At 35.2% G+C, this 21,933-nt stretch overlaps 1 protein-coding gene across 1 annotated transcript in view; it reads right to left on the bottom strand.

Annotated features, from left to right (window-relative positions):
- LOC100369406 (CCAAT/enhancer-binding protein zeta-like) overlaps nt 1-21,933 on the bottom strand; it is a 69,519-nt gene that overhangs the window by 20,121 nt on the left and 27,465 nt on the right. Inside the window, exons 17-21 of the mRNA XM_085492543.1 lie at nt 11,134-11,287; nt 9,603-9,735; nt 5,782-5,891; nt 5,230-5,281; nt 3,880-4,082 (exon numbers count right to left, since the gene is read on the bottom strand). Of these exons, the coding sequence (XP_085348669.1) occupies nt 3,880-4,082; nt 5,230-5,281; nt 5,782-5,891; nt 9,603-9,735; nt 11,134-11,287 (652 nt within the window). The remainder of the gene's footprint in view (nt 1-3,879; nt 4,083-5,229; nt 5,282-5,781; nt 5,892-9,602; nt 9,736-11,133; nt 11,288-21,933) is intronic.

Here is a 21,933-nt window from a genome sequence, read left to right as displayed (position 1 = left end):
AGATGTATGTGCCATGGTCTTCACAACATTCAACAATCACCATCAAAGTTAATAGATGTATGTGCCATGGTCTTGGCACCATTCAGCAATCACAATCAAAGTTAATAGATGCATGTGCCATGGTCTTGCCACCATTCAACAATCACCTTCAAAGTTAATAGATGTATGTGCCATGGTCTTGGCACCATTCAACAATCACCTTAAAAGTTAATAGATGTATGTGCCATGGTCTTGGCACCATTCAACAATCACCATCAAAGTTAATAGATGCATGTGCCATGACCTTGACACCATTCAACAATCACCATCAAAGTTAATAGATGCATGTGCCATGGTCTTGGCACCATTCAACAATCACCTTAAAAGTTAATAGATGCATGTGCCATGGTCTTGGCACCATTCAACAATCACCTTAAAGTTAATAGATGTTTGTGCCATGGTCATGGCACCATTCAACAATCACAATCAAAGTTAATAGATGTATGTGCCATGGTCTTGGCACCATTCAACAATCACCTTCAAAGTTAATAGATGTATGTGCCATGGTCTTGGCACCATTCAACAATCACAATCAAAGTTAATAGATGCATGTGCCATGGTCTTGGCACCATTCAACAATCACAATCAAAGTTAATAGATGCATGTGCCATGGTCTTGGCATAATTCAACAATCACCATCACAGTTAATAGATGTATGTGCCATGGTCTTGGCACCATTCAACAATCACAATCAAAGTTAATAGATGCGTGTGCCATGGTCTTGGCACCATTCAACAATCATAATCAAAGTTAATAGATGCATGTGCCATGGTCTTGGCACCATTCAACAATCACCTTCAAAGTTAATAGATGTATGTGCCATGGTCTTGGCACCATTCAACAATCACAATCAAAGTTAATAGATGTATGTGCCATAGTCTTGGCACCATTCAACAATCACCTTAAAAGTTAATAGATGTATGTGCCATGGTCTTGGCATCATTCAACAATCACAATCAAAGTTAATAGATGCATGTGCCATGGTCTTGGCACCATTCAACAATCACCATCAAAGTTAATAGATGCATGTGCTATGGTCTTGGCACCATTCAACAATCACCATCAAAGTTAATAGATGCATGTGCCATGGTCTTGGCACCATTCAACAATTACAATCAAAGTTAATAGATGTATGTGCCATGGTCTTGGCACCATTCAACAATCACAATCAAAGTTAATAGATGTATGTGCCATGGTCTTGGCACCATTCAACAATCACCATCAAAGTTAATAGATGCATGTGCCATGGTCTTGGCATAATTCAACAATCACCATCAAAGTTAATAGATACATGTGCCATGGTCTTGACATAATTCAACAATCACCATCAAAGTTAATAGATGCATGAGCCATGGTCTTGGCATAATTCAACAATCACAATCAAAGTTAATAGATGTATGTGCCATGGTCTTGGCATAATTCAACAATCATCATCAAAGTTAATAGATGTATGTGCTATGGTCTTGGCACCATTCAACAATCATCATCAAAGTTAATAGATGCATGTGCCATGGTCTTGGCATAATTCAACAAGTCATTGAAAATGACACAGTCCCCGTTAAGTTCTCTTTGTGCTTGTCATATTAAAGCAGGGGTTATCGCGAGCGTGTCCTTGAAACTTGAGTTCCAAGCGGCATATACAACAGATTGTTTATTTACATCAAAACACGTGTTTCGTGTCGTAGTAATATGGCCAAAATAAAAACAGCCGTTATTTGGCCATCTTTGATCTGATTATGAAACACACTGATATGTATGATGTATGTGCCAAATACAAATAAAAATGGTACATAAATTGTGGAAATATAGTAGTAAGGCCAAAAAGTCAGATGGCTGTCAATCGGCCATCCTTGACCAGATTTTGAAACAAATTGTCATGGACATGCATTCTAACATGTATAAAGTACATGTATGTGCCAAATTTGAATGAAAACTGACAGAGCACGTCCAAGATACCGCATAAAAAAACAAAAACAAGATGCCTGCCAGTCGACCATCTTTGATCCAATTGCGAAATAAATCGTCATGGACATGTATCCTAACATGTATAATCTATGTACCATGTTTGAATGACAACTGACAAAGCATGTCCAAAATAAAACATTTTCAAAAAACAAGATGGCTGCCAGTCGGCCATTTTGAATCGAATCGCTAAACCACTGCATGTGCATATGTCCCACATAAAGTACTAGGCACATGGCAAAGAATGAACGGAATCGGTCCAAGGGATTCTGAGATATGACTTCGGACGGATGCACAGACGCACGGACACACGGACGGACGGAGACCTAATTATAAGTCCCCGTTTTCAGACTTCGTCCGAACGGGGACTAACAATCACCATCAAAGTTAATAAATGCATGTGCCATGGTCTTGGCACCATTCAACAATCACCATCAAAGTTAATAGATGCATGTGCCATGGTCTTGGCACCATTCAACAATCACCATCAAAGTTAATAGATGCATGTGCCATGGTCTTGGCACCATTCTACAATCACCTTCAAAGTTAATAGATGCATGTGCCATGGTCTTGGCACCATTCAACAATCACCTTCAAAGTTAATAGATGCATGTGCCATGGTCTTGGCATAATTCAACAATCACAATCAAAGTTAATAGATGCATGTGCCACGGTCTTGGCATAATTCAACAATCACCATCAACGTTAATAGATGCATGTGCCATGGTCTTGGCATAATTCAAGAATCACCATCAAAGTTAATAGATGCATGTGCCATGGTCTTGGCATAATTCAACAATCACAATCAAAGTTAATAGATGTGCCACGGTCTTGGCACCATTCAACAATCACAATCAAAGTTAATAGATGTATGTGCCATGGTCTTGGCACCATTCAACAATCACAATCAAAGTTAATAGATGCATGTGCCATGGTCTTGGCACCATTCAACAATCACCTTCAAAGTTAATAGATGCATGTGCCATGGTCTTGGCACCATTCAACAATCACCTTCAAAGTTAATAGATGCATGAGCCATGGTCTTGGCACCTTTCAACAATCACCTTCAAAGTTAATAGATGCATGTGCCATGGTCTTGGCACCATTCAACAATCACAATCAAAGTTACTAGTAATAGATGCATGTGCCATGGTCTTGGCACCATTCAACAATCACAATCAAAGTTAATAGATGCATGTGCCATGGTCTTGGCACCATTCAACAATCACCTTCAAAGTTAATAGATGCATGTGCCATGGTCTTGGCACCAAAATATGATCATTCCGACAGATATTTTCAGTGCTATATTAAAGTCTGTGTTTTCTATACATTCATAATTTATAATCTTTTGAGCAATTTTTGAGATTTTCATACAGGACATAACTACAGAATGAATTAAATAAAAAGAAACGTCGAAAAACATTGATATGTATCTAACGCAGACGGAATAAATGCTTTCATTTGGCCATTTGCAACTACCAGGGTATATAATGACTGTGCTGCCCTGCATCCTGTTAATAATTATATGTATTCTATAATTTATATTGTGGGCATTTTATAGTCATCAACTTGATTACACTTCGAATTGCTTATTTGACTACTGTCCACTCGACACACACACAAAATAATTATTGTTTTTTTGTGTACCATGAAATTAGACTAGACTAAGCACATCTGTAAACTATTGCGTTCATATGAATAATTAAAGGTGGGAATTCAAAATGAAATAGAGGACTGTTTTTGTACTAATTTCTGAAATAGCGTTGCCATGGCAAATGATCGTCATCCATACATCAAGGGTACATATTTAATTCAACAACATCCATTTCTAAATCAACAGCAATGGTCCAATGAGCAAGTGAAACAAACAATACTCACCATCAAAATCTTCTTTTTCTCCACCGCCAAAGTTTTCTTCATCCAATTCATCATCATCATCAAGTTTGAATTCTTCATCTAAATCAAAATCACTATCATCATCGATGTCTGCATCATCTTCATCATCAAAATCACTTGAATCACCGTCGTCATCATCAGCAGCTTTCTTCTGTTTCTTCTTTCCTTTACTTCGACTAAACTCACTATAAATTAGAAAATATTTTATTTCTTTATCAAGTACTGATGTTCATATACTTTTTCATACTTGTCAGAACCATCACATATCGTTACTTTTCAACTTTTCAAATGTGTGAAGTATCATCCGCTGACTAATACATGTATATATCCCATCAAATATTAAGATTGTAGATGAGTAATAAAAAAGCATATTTCTAATAGAAGCGCATATAAACTAATCTGAGGGTATTACGAGGATACTGCAACGTATGCACAAAGAGAGGACATCGGGAGTATCGATGCACACGCGTACTGTCTGAGTGCATATTTTGCAGCATCCTCATAATAACCTTATTATTATACATCTTTTTCTCTCAGGAATACATCATGAAAATGCCGAAATCCAAAATGTTTAGAACAGATTAGCAAACTTCTTTGTGTGTGATCCGGTCAAACCCTGGGGCAGCCATGTTTGTTTTTTATTATTATGTGCATAATCATTTCATATTTGGAATTCGCGATTCCTAAAATGGTACGATGAAAATACCCAGTGCAATAGAGCAAAATTACGGCACGCTGTATGTAACTTATGATGACAGATGTGTAATAATTGCATGTATTTTATGCAGAACCTTTTCATCACAAATTCACAAAATAATCCTGTTTATAGTCTGAATTTTCCTTCAGAAGATTGGGGCAAAAATAGCCAAATTTTTTGAGTAAAAACTTAAAAATTGACAAAATTAGGGTTCTTTTCCAGAAATATTGAAGAATATAAGAAAAAGTGCAGACAAATTTGGGTGAGAATGTCTGATGGTAAAAAGGGTAAAACCTGAAATATTTTAACTACAGACACACCTCCGTCATTTACGCAAGTGAATGCAATACTAATAAAATAAATACAAGTAGTTTGATATAAATCTGCCAATAAAAATATATATCATCACCAAAATCAAACAATCTTTTGCGTTATTTCTGGCTACCATTCAAAAAAGCAAGAATGAATATGGACAAGTTTCTACAAGAAAGGAACTTAAATATTGTATTTACAATTTTAAAGTAATATGAAATAGAACAATTGCTGCTGCTAAATAAACAGTTCTTGGCTGGCAAGATGTGTGGGTGGGGTGAAAAGCAGACAATCAAGAGTTTCTTCATGGATATTATATTTACCTTGCGAAATCAACATTTTTATCCACACCAATCTCTCCTGTTTCAAGCTCATCTGAAAATAGAATTATTATCGAAATGCATAAATCTTGTTAGTTCTTTCCCTTATGTTCTCATACAAATCGGCATGCACACACCGAGTGAGGTGTCAGAAGAAAAACATCCACAAAACACATTTTTAATTATTAGTTAACAGAATACAAAATTGCAAGATCTGAAACAATTCTATAAAATTTTAACTGAAAATTAAATTCATTGATACTATGTTTAAGACAGACAGAGGGCGTTTTCCCAGAATATGAAGTCATTATGAATACTGCACTGTTTAATAATTCAAAGCTTAAAAACAGTCTAGAACCTTTAACCTTCTGCTCAATGCACTTGTTGATATAATCCATCCAGACCATCAATCAAAAGGGTTGTTCCCTTATGTCATAAACAGTGCCCTCAGTGTCAGATTTGAGGTGAATATTTGAACCTGTCACATAAAGCAAGTCGGAAAAACAACTTTTTTTACCAATTCCACAAAGACTCATATTTTTAAATAATACTTACCAAGATATTCATCAAATTCCTCATCTTCTACACTAGATGCATCACTATCTTCATCTTCTATGTCGCCCTTGACAACAACCTTCTTTTTCTCCTCTTTTTTACTGAAATACCTTGAATGATTTAGTAAAGATTACAGATGTTAATCAATGGTTTTTGTCAAAGAGATACAAACATAATATTCATCCCTGGATGTTCAGATACCACTGTGTCTAGTTTTATAAGTTAAAATAAATAAAATAACGTGGATGCAAAATGCACCAGTGCTGCTGTAATTTGATGTTTATTCACATTTATCCCCAGATTCACAGATGTGTTTAAGTTTACTACAAAATGATTTTAATAAATCAGGTCTTGTGATCTTTGACTTTTAATACAGATGGTGAACTCTGTGACAATCTGTTGATAAATACAACCTTACACAGATTCTACATCATACAGTAAAATTAAAAATCCAGTCTAGTAACACAGAACATAGAAATGCAGCTCGATATCAAAAGGTTTGATATTTACAACAAAACATGGTAAGCCTGTATGAATTGTATCCCCAATCCAGACTGCAGTGTCGACAATACCAAATATACTTTTCAGAAAAGCAATATAATTCAAATCATGTATGATATATGTTCAGATACAACATTACAGAAAATTTCAGCCAATCAATGGCTATATTGATCCAACCATATAACCAAACTATTTTGTTGCCTGATTGCCAGAAATTTTACATGGAGGGACGAGATCTGCTCACCAACCTAGCGCCAAAGGGAAACCCTACTACGAGGGGGTCCGAGGGCATGCTTCCTTTAACAATTATTAAATCTAGACCCTCTGAAACGCTATTTCCTGCAGTTTGAGAGGCAAATTTTGCTGACACAAAAGGTTTCATCTTGATTGATCTGCCCTACCCCCCTGTGTTGCCGCCACTGAGATACTAGCATAATTCTAATATAATCAGCTGACTGGCCATAACATTGTGAAATAATAAAAAACACAATTCTAATGATTTCTGGTGTTATAGTGAGATATTACACAATCACAGAAATGCATTCTAGTTTAGTACATACAACAGTGGTGTAAAAAAGCAAAAACAATTGTTTGGATTGGTGAAAGTTTTAAGCAAATCCTTTGATTAATAAAGTAACTTTTCACACAAAAACATCTAAATATTTTCATATTTCTTTCAAAATTTTGATAAGGCCTAAGTAGCCATTACAAAATTGTTTCTATAAGGCCCAAAATTATCAAATTTGTTTTGTGAAAATACTTAAAATAGGCAAAATATTGCACTAAAAGGATGGTGTCAAAAAGATTTATTATTATCAATAACACTATTTATGTAGATGAAAGCACTGATTTAATAATATGCGTGATACTAATCATACTCCAACATAACTTATTAATTACAGCAAAGTTAAAGGATACCAATGATGACATGAACCCCCCTAACAATTCTAAAAAGGGTTTGCTTATGCCTTCTCTGTGAGAAATATTTAGAAACACTGTCAGTAATACGTGAGGGAAGATGTCAGACAATATGCAGAGCACAAAACGATCCAGACTCTAAATTTATTCAAATCATTCGGAGAAGTAGAATCTTTACATAACGAACAGGATGTATCTGAAAACAAATTACAAGTATTTCTAGTAACCGACAACAATAGTATAAAGGTTGCAGCATTCGGCCTTTGTAGAAAGAGCTGCCTGATAAGCGGGTTAAGAGATCACGCTTTTCTCGCTGCCCTTTGAACATCTAGTGATTTATGCGCTAAATCATAAACATCTGTTTAAAACATCTAACATAACATCTGTGAGCTTATAAAATACAATTAGAAATAGACCACTTTAAAGTATTATTATTCATCTACAGTAGAAAGATTTTATATTTAATTTAATATTTTATCAACTTCACAAATTATTGGTGAGCGAAAGTTGTGAGTTTTGATTTTGAATCTGACGATTATAGTATTGAAGCTAGGAATATTTCGAAAGAGACTGGGAGCTTCATGCAGCATGTATATACCATTCTAGTGATTTATTTGACATAATTCTGTATTTTTAAGTATTTAGAAGAAAATATTTGCCAGTATTTGTAGCATGCCCATGAACAGTGAGTACCGGTATTTTTCAAACAACTATGCATATTATTAATCACGATTAACCTTTTTGCCACCAGATTTTCTCAACCAAATTTTTCTGCACCTTTTTCTTATATTCGTCCATATTTCTGGAAAAGAACCCTAATTTTGGTAATTTTTCTGTTTTTACTCAAAAAATTTGGGCTATTTTATGAATTTGTGAAGAAAATAAGGTTAAGTAGATTACGTAAAACAAGCAGCCAGTCGGCTGAGATAGCTCCGCTGTTAGCAATGCATATTTCAATAAAAGAACAGAAGATGTCATTAGAAAATGAACAATATGTATAGTATCAAAGCAATGGGACGTGCTGTTTTCAACAAGAATTCAAAAATATCACTTTTCACCAAAAATGACAAAAATAATCATCAAAATTAGATAATTGAAGATATCACCACGGAATTAACAAATCTGAAAGAGGTCCACATGTAGTACCTATATATGTAATATAAAAGCAATTGGACTTGCGGTTTTCAACAAGAAGTCAAAAATATCACTTTTTATCAAAAATGACAAAAATATTCACCAATATTAGAGAATTAAAGATATCATAACAAAATGAACAAATCTGAGAGAGGTCTACCCAAGGTACATATACACCAAGTATCAAAGTATTCAGGCTTGTAGTTTTCCAGAAGAAGTCGAAAAAGTAAAACATTGATACGAACGACGACGGACAATCACTCATATGATAAGCTCCGCTCGACAAAGTGCACAGACCAAAATAAAGGTTTTCAACCTCATCTGTGTTTTTTTGCTGCTGCTTTTTGAGATTTGTTTTGAATGCCAGAATTCAATCCAAAAATATTTCAAGGTTACAATTTTTGTAAATACATCCGTCGCTATTCTACTTTTCGAGTATATTTGTTAGTTTTATCAGACAGCTAATGAATATTCATGAGGCAATAATGATGTAATTTGAATCAATACTCTAGCATGCAACAAAAATCTGTGCTTCTAAAGAATAAAAGTGTTAAATGACAGCTTTCTGTTTCATATTTTTATCTTATTGTGGTGAATTATTTTACATCATTCAATTCCTTTGGTAGCACAGATCTGTTTTCATTGTGCCCTTTGATTTGACAAACCAAGAATACAACAAGCAGCCTCTCGGCTGAGATAGCTCAGCTATAAGCAATGCACATTTCAATTAAAGAACTGAAGATATTGTTAGAAACGAACAAATGTGAGCGAGGTCTACCCAAAGTACCTATATGTATAGTATCAAAGCAATCGAACTTGCTGTTTTCAACAAGAAGTCGAAAATACCGCTATCTTGGAATGACGCCAATCAACTTGCATCTGCGTTACACAATTTCAGTTTATCAGTTAGACTAACTCAGTATATTATGCATAATTATTCAAAAAAACAGTAACAAAGACATGTCTATCATTCATATTAGTGTAACAAATAAAACAAATATGCCTTTATATGTGTACAAAAAATACAATTTATATTCTCATAGATATAACCACAAATATGCAAACTAAGACTTAAGACTTTCAACTTTTAACACCAATATTTATACTAATTGATAAGTTTATAACCGTTGAAAAATAATTATGTTGAAGTAAACAAAAATAAAGTTACGGACAGGGACAACAATAACAACAAAATCCAATTTTGTCCTTAATTTACAATACTAGCAAGGATAAAACAAATATACCTGTCAGAGTGATAAAATTATTACCTGTGAAAGAAGACTTCATCCAAAGGTACCTCAGATTCTGCCTTTTGCATAAACTCCTCACTGTTAACAAGCAATGATCTGACACCAGATGGCTGGTAAGACTTTGATTTTGGTTGCATTACGGATACCCTCTCTATAAAATAATAATTATAAAATAAAATAAAATATAACCATGTGATTAATTGAATAACATTTGTTCTCACATATCTCATCTGCAATATACTGGAACAATCAGCCTCACGGCTGGGGTAGCTTCGCTGTTAGCAATGCACATTTTAATTAGAGAATTCAAAAAAAAAAAAAAACACAAAATGAACAAGAAGTCAAAAATATCACTTTTTACCAAAAATGACAAAAAATAATCATCAAAATTAGAGAATTGAATATATTATAAAATGAACGAATCTGAGAGTGATCTGCCTGTAGTACATATACGGTAAGTATAATATCAAAGCAATCCAACTTGCGGTTTTCAACAAGTCAAAAATATCATTTTTTACCAAAAATATTCATCAAAATCAGAGAAATTTGGTAATTAATATGCACAGATTTTAGTACTTAAAGTAATCAGGTCAGTAGAAAACCTATCTCCTGAGTACCTATGCACCAGGTTTTATATATATTGAAATCTGTTTTGTGTGGCTTACGAGATATCATTGGGACAGCCGATATAAGGATTTCAACCCAAAACTAATCTGGCCTGAGCATTATATAATCCCATTATAACATCTGCATGTACTAAGGTTCATTGAAATCCAATGAGTAGTTCTTGAGATATTAGTGGTAATCGCAAAAATGTGGGACAAAACAAAGAAGGGGATTGGTTGTCATAGTTACTCTAAAAATAGGTATAGGCACATTTTTTAGATTTTGCTGCTAGAAATGTTAGCAATCTGATGACTGAACACTTCGAGCACCACGTCTACTTTTGTAATGTATCACAAAGAAAAAAAAACCCACATCACAAAACATCTACACCTCAATAACATCTTCAAAAATTGAAGAAAAAAAAACTTATCACAAAAATTCATAAAAATGTGCTGTGACAAAATTTAAGTGGGAGAAATTATGGCATTTAATAAAAGCATTTGCCAGGACAATGTTTCATGCAATTGTGACTTGTAAGAACTCTAGGAGAATGTCCATTGCTACACAATATCCAATCCCACCCCCATCCATGAAACATAACTACTGTGAAATACTTTATTTTAGCTGGAATTAATTTTCGCTGAAAAGGCATTTTGGGTGTTTTGTATGGAATTTATTTTCACTGATTTTTGACGAGTTGAATGTGAAATATAGGAAAAAAAGTATATTCGCTGGATTTTATTTTCACGGAATCATCCTTTCAGCAAAAATAGCGAAAATAAATTCCAAGCGAAAATAGTATTATAGTATTATAAAACTGCACCAAAAATATGATATATATGGTAGTATGTATATAATATTTGGTGTACGTTAAACTTTTAAAAATAGCTAGACGTTTCGAGCAATGGCTCTTATCAATAGCAGAGAAGAAACATAGATTTACCAGTTATAGTCTTCTTGGGATTTCTGTAAACAAACCTATCGAGGAATCGAATAAGTGTGAAATCCTGCAGAGGGTTGCCAGTGTATCGCACATACTGATCATTTAATAATGTGTTAGCAAAATGTGATACAGATGGATGGTAGTGTCCGGCAAGCTGTAATAACGAAAAGATAAACCTGAGATTAAAATATAGACAATATGAAGTATATAAAATCAATTTGTGAATTTCTTGTGGCAAGCAAATAGTTTTAAAAAACAGGCTGTTAGGTGGTTCGTAACATACTGTACAATTTTTCTGTAAGCAGTGAGCAGAAAATTCTCTTTCTTATAAAACATGTTTATAACATTCACACCTTCAGGTAGATCAATACATTACCCCTCAAAAAATAATTACAAATACTTTTGTCAAACAAGAAAATTAATTCCAGCAACTTTTACCATCTTGAATGTGCAATAATCACTAAAGTGCGAGTATTTTGATTAAAATGTAATCCAATCTATTTACATGTAATCATAGCCTTAAAACATTGACAAAATATATCACACATGACATTATATTCATGTCAGTGAAATAGGTAGACAACAGGAATCAGTATATGAAATTAGAGAAATACCCAATAAATTGGCAAATAAAACACACTGCTTCTTTTTGGTGTACAGGTGTCACACTTGAAAAAAGTAAATGATAAATTTTCCGATAGCTAGCCAGAAATATCATTGAAAAAAATCTACTTTCTGAGAAAATGACAAAAAATATACATAACCACAGAGATTGCTGAACAACGTCAACATGAAATCATGCCCTTTATATACGAGTATAACACGTAATGTAGCAACATGTATCATGCCAAAATTTGTTTTATTAGCATTGATGGGAAGAGTTCATCAGTTATCTCACTGTTATTATACTGGTACCAACACCTAACATACACCAGGATGACACAAGAAACGTACACGGCTAATTGTCTAGTATGAAAAAACAACATTTTTAAAACCACTAAAAATTCTCAATACTTTTGCTGGGAGAAATGTATCATCATGAAATGACAAAGCGTCAATAGAATATGAGGGTACCCAAACTTTTTCATGGAAACAAAGACTTTGTGAATTCGCCAAAGCGTTAACCCCTCTACTATGGCAGTACTTCTGAATATAGTAGATTTCTATATTATTTTCTATGCTGAAAGTAATATCATTAAGGTAGCTTACTCATATTGATTATTGATATAACTATTTTTGAACTATTCCATAGAACACAATGTTAAAGAATAATTGTATAAATTTACACTTTTCAAAACCTTGTTTTTTAAAAAAGATTCAGGGCAATAAAAAGTATCCCACCATTTACAATATATGATATATATGTGACCCACCTACAATTTGAGATATGGCATAATAACTCTGCCATAGGTAAAATCATTATAATACTGACACTATCCACTAAAATAAATAAATTTATAATATTTTCATTATGAGGAGGCTTCTTTCGACCTTAAAAATATATGAAGGAAAGCTACCAATTTTGGTGAGGAATAAATTGTAGCAAGCACATGGCGAACAAAGCAGTCTGTCAGAAGAGCAAACACTGATTGATGTGACTGACAGTCGCTGGTAAAAAGCTAATCCAATAATACGTTTGGTACATACGACCATATTGTCACAGGTAGTAACAGATTGTTCCCAGAAGATATCTATTAATATTCAGTGTTCTCACAAAAATAACAAGAAGGTAGATGAAAGGTGCTGCAAAGAGTAGCATAAAAATAACATACTGTATCAGTAATGCTAGCATACAGGCTACATACTGTAGCAGTAATGCTAGCATACAGACTACATACTGTAGCAGTAACGCTAGCATACAGGCTACATACTGTAGCAGTAACGCTAGCATACAGGTTACAATCTGTAGCAGTAACGCTAACATACAGGTAACATACTATAGCAGTAATGCTAGCATACAGGTAACATACTATAGCAGTAACGCTAGCATACAGGTAACATACTATAGCAGTAACGCTAGCATACAGGTAACATACTATAGCAGTAACGCTAACATACAGGTAACATACTATAGCAGTAACGCTAACATACAGGTAACATACTATAGCAGTAACACTAGCATACAGGTAACATACTATAGCAGCAACACTAGCATACAGGTTACATACTGTAGCAGTAACGCTAGCATACAGGTTACATACTGTAGCAGTAACGCTAGCATACATGTTACATACTGTAGCAGTAACACTAGCATACAGGTTACAATCTGTAGCAGTAACGCTAACATACAGGTAACATACTATAGCAGTAATGCTAGCATACAGGTAACATACTATAGCAGTAACGCTAGCATACAGGTAACATACTATAGCAGTAACGCTAGCATACAGGTAACATACTATAGCAGTAACGCTAACATACAGGTAACATACTATAGCAGTAACGCTAACATACAGGTAACATACTATAGCAGTAACACTAGCATACAGGTAACATACTATAGCAGCAACACTAGCATACAGGTTACATACTGTAGCAGTAACGCTAGCATACAGGTTACATACTGTAGCAGTAACGCTAGCATACATGTTACATACTGTAGCAGTAACGCTAGCATACATGTTACATACTGTAGCAGTAACGCTAGCATACAGGTTACATACTGTAGCAGTAACGCGAGCATACAAGTTACATACTGTAGCATAACGCTAGCATACAGGTTACATACAGTACAGTTCTCGCGGAAGCTTTGGCTTCACTTCAGCTTCACCTTCGCTTCAGCATCGCATCATTATGGCATTGTTATGGCTTCAGCATCGCTTCAATGTCGCGACATTAAAAAGTTAGGCGGTTATCGCTTTGCTTCGTTGTGGCCTCATTATGGCGACAATGTGGCATCAGCATCGCTTCATCAAACAAAGAAGTACTGTACTCATTTCCCCCAAACCTCTTGACCGCTTCCGCTTTTGACCGGTCAATTTCCGTTTTATTTTCGACCGTGCAACAATTCGGACTACTAAAAATTTTCTGGTTTTCATAGATCACGGCACCGGGTGTTGAGGGACGGTGATCACGGTTACTAGTTTAGTAACCGTGCATAGATGTTGAACAACCGTCAAAAGTTCAAATACTTTTTGTTTTAATTATCTATAATTGTATGCACGCAATCTGACCCTTTGACCTAGATTTGGCTGGGATTGAATATTTTATTTTAGACAATATTCCGACGTGACGCACTGCTACAAAATGTATTCAACAGAAGTACAACATGGTTGTCTGGGTTTTTTTTTCCTGATTGTGTTGAGTTTACGATTTGTATAATTATTGTTGTTTCCCCCCAAGCAGAAGACCAGCCGAAGGACCATGAAGCTAAATAGAATTCCCACGCATGGACGTGGACTGAGTGAAAGAAAATATTTCTAAGGCTAAAATAAAAATGACCTACTATTACACCTCTTTGTGTATTTGTCAATTTTGTATATATTTGGTATGACCGTATGATCGTAAATACCTAGAAAAATCTCGTCTTTCGTTAATAATTTCATTTGTTTGAAATGTCTACCGACCGTAATTTGTTTCTCCAAACGGTCCCGACGTCCGTCATTCAACACAATCAGCATTTATTTATCGCAATTCATGGGGATCATGTCCCGTAATTTTCGGGCTGTAAAACCAAATAATTAAACAAGTACTATTTATTGTATTTTTGTTTTACCTCGCGAAACTACAACAGAGCGTAGAGTTGTCGCGGTTAAATAGTCGCCTTGAAATCGATGGAACTTCAACTACTAGTATCCATTTCTCACCTTGAAATAAAAAAATCGAAGAGCATCGGGGGATATATTATTAACCAGTCTTACGAATCGCTAGCTTTATTTTATTCGAATTTATAAAATTCACGAGTTTTCGACATTTGTTGGCAACTTCCGCGCTAAAATGGTTGAAAATGTGGGTGTGGTTTTCTCGCAAAGTCCTGTTGATAATACGGACTAATATGGTTCTGTGACCCAGGTCGTGCTCCGATCAGGTGACTCTCAGCCAATCAATGATGTTGTAACAAAACATATTTAACGCAAATTGAAGGGTCGTCGTACCATCCAATCTCCATCGTCGATTCACAAATTTTTTTTTTGTGCTGTGACAGGGCTTCGTAAATTATTCACTGGAAAACATCGGTATATTTTGACAAACGGATGGGATTTTACCTCAGTTCAAAAAAAAGAAAAAGAAAAAAAACAGGGCTGAGATACAAATCAGTTTTGCAAGTTGGGAAATAATGTAAACCAGACTGGGGTCGATGATTTTCAGTATCGAAGGACTTCCGTGTGAATCATGATTTTCAAATTGTTCATCGGCTGGTGACCAAATATTTACGCCACACTAAATGGACACGTTTTTTTTTCTGAAGCCCAATAAATTATTTCTGCATGTCAAGTGCTATTCGATTTTTTACAGGGCATGTGGCTCGTTTTCATTCGAAAATATGTTTGTGAGAATACTTTTAAAGTACGTATAGATCGTGACTCAATTTTGAGAATTGGTTGTCAAATTTTACCAGACAGACGCCACCACAACCATCCAATCATATGTTGGAAATGTACGCACTTGTTTTGGAACTTTGTATCAAGATGACTGGCGACGACGCCGACGCACTAGGCGGCGTACGTGTGTGTTGCATGTTTTAGTAGTCCGGGCATGGGGTAGGACTCGGCTAAAACTAAACGAAACACAGAAAAATACCACCGAAATGAGGAATCTGAATCTTCTTTTCTAGCAGCAAATAAAATGAGCGAAAAAAGGTAAATTTTATAACAAGAACAGTTTCACTTCGTATACAGCAAATTGTGTTGTATCAGAACGACGATTGCATCGTGTGATTTGAATTTATCACGATTTTCCTTCCAGTCAATATGAAACTCGTCACCTTGCCGATTGTAATGTACTTCGCAAAGTTTTTGGTGCCCAATACTCGCAACACTAAAATAATTAAACAAGATATCTTTTTAAAATGTCATAAATACTCTTGATCATATTATTTTATTCGCCTTGAATTTCAAATCGATTACATATCGAACTTCTGTACATGTTTTTGTCTACTGCCCTTCTGCGTGCAAATAATGAGGTCATACTCATGTCACAATAAGTTGTAGCTGATGCCATGTTGATGCCATGAGACTGCGAAGCTGAGGCCACGATGATGCCACAAAATAGCGAGGCGAACACAGCTTCAATTTTCAATGACGCGAAGCTGATGCCACAATGATGCGATGCTGAGGCGACAATGAAGCCATGCGTAGGCGACAATGATGCCACAAAAGCCAAAGCTTCCGCGAGAACTGTACTGTACTGTAGCAGTAACGCTAGCATACAGGTTACATACTGTAGCAGTAACGCTAGCATACAGGTTACATACTGTAGCAGTAACGCTAGCATACATGTTACATACTTTAGCAGTAACACTAGCATACAGGTAACATACTATAGCAGTAATGCTAGCATACAGGTAACATACTATAGCAGTAACGCTAGCATACAGGTAACATACTATAGCAGTAACGCTAACATACAGGTAACATACTATAGCAGTAACGCTAACATACAGGTAACATACTATAGCAGTAACACTAGCATACAGGTTACATACTGTAGCAGTAACGCTAACATACAGGTAACATACTATAGCAGTAACACTAGCATACAGGTTACATACTGTAGCAGTAACGCTAGCATACAGGTTACATACTGTAGCAGTAACGCTAGCATACAGGTTACATACTGTAGCAGTAACGCTAGCATACAGGTTACAATCTGTAGCAGTAACGCTAGCATACAGGTTACAATGTGTAGCAGTAATGCTAGCATACAAGTTACAATGTGTAGCAGTAATGCTAGCATACAGGTTACAATCTATAGCAGTAACGCTAGCATACAGGTTACAATCTATAGCAGTAATGAAGCATACAGGTTACAATCTGTAGCAGTAATGAAGCATACAGGTTACAATCTGTAGCAGTAATACTAGCATACAGATTACATACTGTAGCATAACGCTAGCATACAGATTACATACTGTAGCATAACGCTAGCATACAGATTACATACTGTAGCATAACGCTAGCATACAGGTTACAATCTGTAGCAGTAACGCTAGCATACAGGTTACAATCTGTAGCAGTAACGCTAGCATACAGGTTACAATCTGTAGCAGTAACGCTAGCATACAGGTTACAATCTATAGCAGTAATGCTAGCATACAGGTTACATACTTTAGCAGTAACGCTGGCATACAGGTTACAATCTATAGCAGTAATGTTAGCATACAGGTTACAATATATAGCAGTAATGCTAGCATACAGGTTACAATCTATAGCAATAATGCGAGCATACAGGTTACAATCTATAGCAGTAACGCGAGCATACAGGTTACAATCTATAGCAGTAACGCGAGCATACAGGTTACAATCTATAGCAGTAACGCGAGCATACAGGTTACATACTGTAGCAGTAACACTAGCATACAGGTTACATACTGTAGCAGTAACGCTAGCATAGATGTTACAATCTGTAGCAGTAATGAAGCATACAGGTTACAATTTGTAGCAGTAATGCTAGCATACAGGTTACATACTGTAGCAGTAATGCTAGCATACAGGTTACATACTGTAGCAGTAACGCTAGCATACAGGTTACATACTGTAGCAGTAACGCTAGCATACAGGTTACATACTGTAGCAGTAACGCTAGCATACAGGTTACATACTGTAGCAGTAACGCTAGCATACAGGTTACAATCTATAGCAGTAATGGTAGCATACATGTTAAATACTGTAGCATAACGCTAGCATACATGTTACACACTTTAGCAGTAATGCTAGCATACAGGTTACATACTGTAGCAGTAACGCTAGCATACAGGTTACATACTGTAGCAGTAACGCTAGCATACAAGTTACATACTGTAGCAGTAACGCTAGCATACAGGTTACAAACTGTAGCAGTAATGCTAGCATACAGGTTACATACTGTAGCAGTAACGCTAGCATACAGGTTACAATCTGTAGCAGTAACGCTAGCATACAAGTTACATACTGTAGCATAATGCTAGCATACAGGCTACATACTTTAGCAGTAACGCTAGCATACAGGTTACAATCTGTAGCAGTAACGCTAACATACAGGTAACATACTATAGCAGTAACGCTAACATACAGGTAACATACTATAGCAGTAACGCTAACATACAGGTAACATACTATGGCAGTAACGCTAACATACAGGTAACATACTATAGCAGTAACACTAACATACAGGTAACATACTATAGCAGTAACGCTAGCATACAGGTTACATACTGTAGCAGTAACGCTAGCATACAGGTTACATACTGTAGCAGTAACGCTAGCATACAGGTTACATACTGTAGCAGTAACGCTAGCATACAGGTTATATACTGTAGCAGTAACGCTAGCATACAGGTTACATACTGTAGCAGTAACGCTAGCATACAGGTTACATACTGTTGCAGTAACACTAGCATATAGGTTACAATCTATAGCAGTAACGCTAGCATACAGGTTACAATCTATAGCAGTAACGCTAGCATACAGGTTACAATCTATAGCAGTAATGCTAGCATACAGGTTACATACTGTAGCAGTAACGCGAGCATACAGGTTACAATCTGTAGCAGTAATGCTAGCATACAGGTTACAATCTGTAGCAGTAATGCTAGCATACAAGTTACAATCTATAGCAGTAATGAAGCATACAAGTTACAATCTATAGCAGTAATGAAGCATACAGGTTACAATCTGTAGCAGTAATGACGCATACAGGTTACAATCTGTAGCAGTAATGAAGCATACAGGTTACAATCTGTAGCAGTAATGCTAGCATACAGGTTACATACTGTAGCAGTAATGCTAGCATACAGGTTACATACTGTAGCATAACACTAGGATACACATTACATACTGTAGCAGTAATGCTAGCATACATGTTACATACTTTAGCAGTAACGCTAGCATACATGTTACATACTTTAGCAGTAATGCTAGCATACAGGTTACAATCTATAGCAGTAATGGTAGCATACATGTTACATACTTTAGCAGTAATGCTAGCATACAGGTTACATACTGTAGCAGTAACGCTAGCATACAAGTTACATACTATAGCATAACGCTAGCATACAAGTTACATACTGTAGCATAACGCTAGCATACAGGCTACATACTGTAGCAGTAACGCTAGCATACATGTTACATACTTTAGCGGTAACGCTAGCATACAGGTTACAATCTATAGCAGTAACGCTAGCATACAGGTTACAAACTATAGCAGTAACGCTAGCATACAGGTTACATACTTTAGCGGTAACGCTAGCATACAGGTTACAATCTATAGCAGTAACGCTAGCATACAGGTTACAAACTATAGCAGTAACGCTAGCATACAGGTTACATACTTTAGCAGTAACAAGCACGAGGCGACACAGTTGTTGCGGCATCCTCTGATAACAGTTACAGAGAACATTAGTTTTGTGCACTGTAAAATATTGAAAAGAGCTTTGTTGAATTATCAATAATTCAGTTCACTTTAATGGAATTCTCTGTTATGCCATTTACAATGAACCGAGTGTGTAAATCACAGGCTATTATTTATGCTCATTGAACCGAACAAAAGTCTCAGCTATCTCTAGTACTGCAGACTAAGACTATTTACGATAAATTACCAGTAATGCCAAAATACCACATCTTTGATTTTATTAATTGTCAAATATTTTAATTCTACAATAAAAAACGCAGATATCACGAGGGACTGTGACTTCAGTGAAATGTAACAGAAGATGAAATCATCCTAACTTCAAAATATAGAATATCATTTTACATAATGACAACTTCCTTTAATCCACAGCTCAGTGTTACATTAAAACCTTTCAAAGAGGAGAAGGCTTTGCAATTTTTCTGAATATTGAATTTAGTGACGACAAATATGTTAGATGTTATAGACAAAATAATGTCTTTCATAATTAGTCTTCCCTCTGGCAACTACAATCAAAGAAAGCTTAGAAAGAACTCCCATGTGCTGAGAGTATTGGAGACACATTAAATATAATATGAAATTACTTAGCTGAAAACTAATTATGCAAATCAGAAAATTAACATGAACAGATTTGATTGTAAAACTAATGAGGTCTGCGCAATGTAACAAAAACTCTATGTACCAAGTTTAATTGAAATGTGATTAGAACCCAAAAATTATGAATTATTATGCTAATTAGGGAAATAATATGAACAGAGTTTTACCCCAAACTAATTAGGTTTGTACATTGTCCTAGAGCATCTTTGTACTAAGTTTCATTAAAATGGAAATTAGTACTTTAGATATCAGTGTGAAAGCTTAAAATTGGTTAATTATGCAAATTGGGTAATTAATATGTACAGATTTTAACCCACAATTATCCAGGTCTGTCTATTGTCCTACAGCATCCATGTATAAACATTCATTGATATGTGATGATTAGTACCTGAGATATCAGTGTGTAAGTTGGAAATTGGTTAATTATGCAAATTAGGTGATTAATATGCACAAATATTTACCAAAAACTAATTGGGTCTCTGCATAATTCTAGATTAATTGAAATGTGATGATTAGTACTTTAGATATCAGTAGAAAAGCTGAAAATTAATTATGCAAATTAGGTAATTATATGTACTGATATTACCATAAAAACTATCAGGTCTGTGCAGTGTCATATGACATCTATGTACCAAGTTTCATTGAAATGTGATGATTAGTACTTGAGATATCAGTGGAAAAACCGAAAATTGACTAATCATTATGCAAATTAGGTAATTAGTATCCACCGATTATTACCCAAAACTAATCAAAACCTAGCATTAGTTCGGAGCATCTATGTACCAAGTTTCATCAAAATCCAATGAGTGGTTGTTTAGATATCAGTGGAACAGTAATAGAACAGCTAAAAATTAGCTAATTATCATGCAAATTAGGTAATTAACGAGCATGGATTTTTACCAAAACCTAATCAAATCTGCGCATTGGCCCAGAGCATCTATGCACCAAGTTTCATCAAAAACCGATGTATGGTTCTTGAGATAGCAGTGGAACAGTCGGACACACACACACACACACACACACACAGACACACTAACTGCAAAGACTCCCATTTTGTGCTTCGCACATGAGAGTCAATAATATCATCATGAGCATACTACATGTATTTAGTCCAGTCAATATGTGACATGACCTACAACAAATTGCAATAAAAATGAGACCAAGTGCGTTGTATAGCATTTTTCATGCTGTATAACATACTGAAAGTCCCATAAAATCCCAAGAGTGGATCATGTCTAAATTTGACCTCTAATTTTCTTGAAAAAAGCATTTTTTGGTAAAAAATAGTTTTTGAGATTAAATCTTATAAATCAAAGTAGTTGATAGATACTTCATAAAATAAGCACATTATACTGTCAAAGCTGCGTATCTAAACATGATTCTTATTGCTTCACATTAACATTAAGTTAAATGTTTTTTAAATGGACTTTAGCTGTGACATTTGCAATTTCAACAAACTTTTCTTATGCCAGTCACGGAATTACTACGAAGGTGATGTAATTGGATTTAATTATTACAGTATTCTGGGCACGTGAATAAAAAAACACAGTACCCACTGGTTTCTTTGCATATTATTATGATAAAACAAGTTTTAACTCATTATGAACTGTAGTCACTAAAGTAGATTATTACATACGATGTTCAGATTATGTGCAGTGA

This window comes from Saccoglossus kowalevskii, chromosome 2 (genome assembly GCF_978046115.1).
Source record: "Saccoglossus kowalevskii chromosome 2, keSacKowa6.1, whole genome shotgun sequence".
Lineage (NCBI taxonomy): Eukaryota > Metazoa > Hemichordata > Enteropneusta > Harrimaniidae > Saccoglossus > Saccoglossus kowalevskii.
Note: the sequence above shows the minus strand (reverse complement) of the source record. Positions and strands in the feature narration are given on the sequence as shown.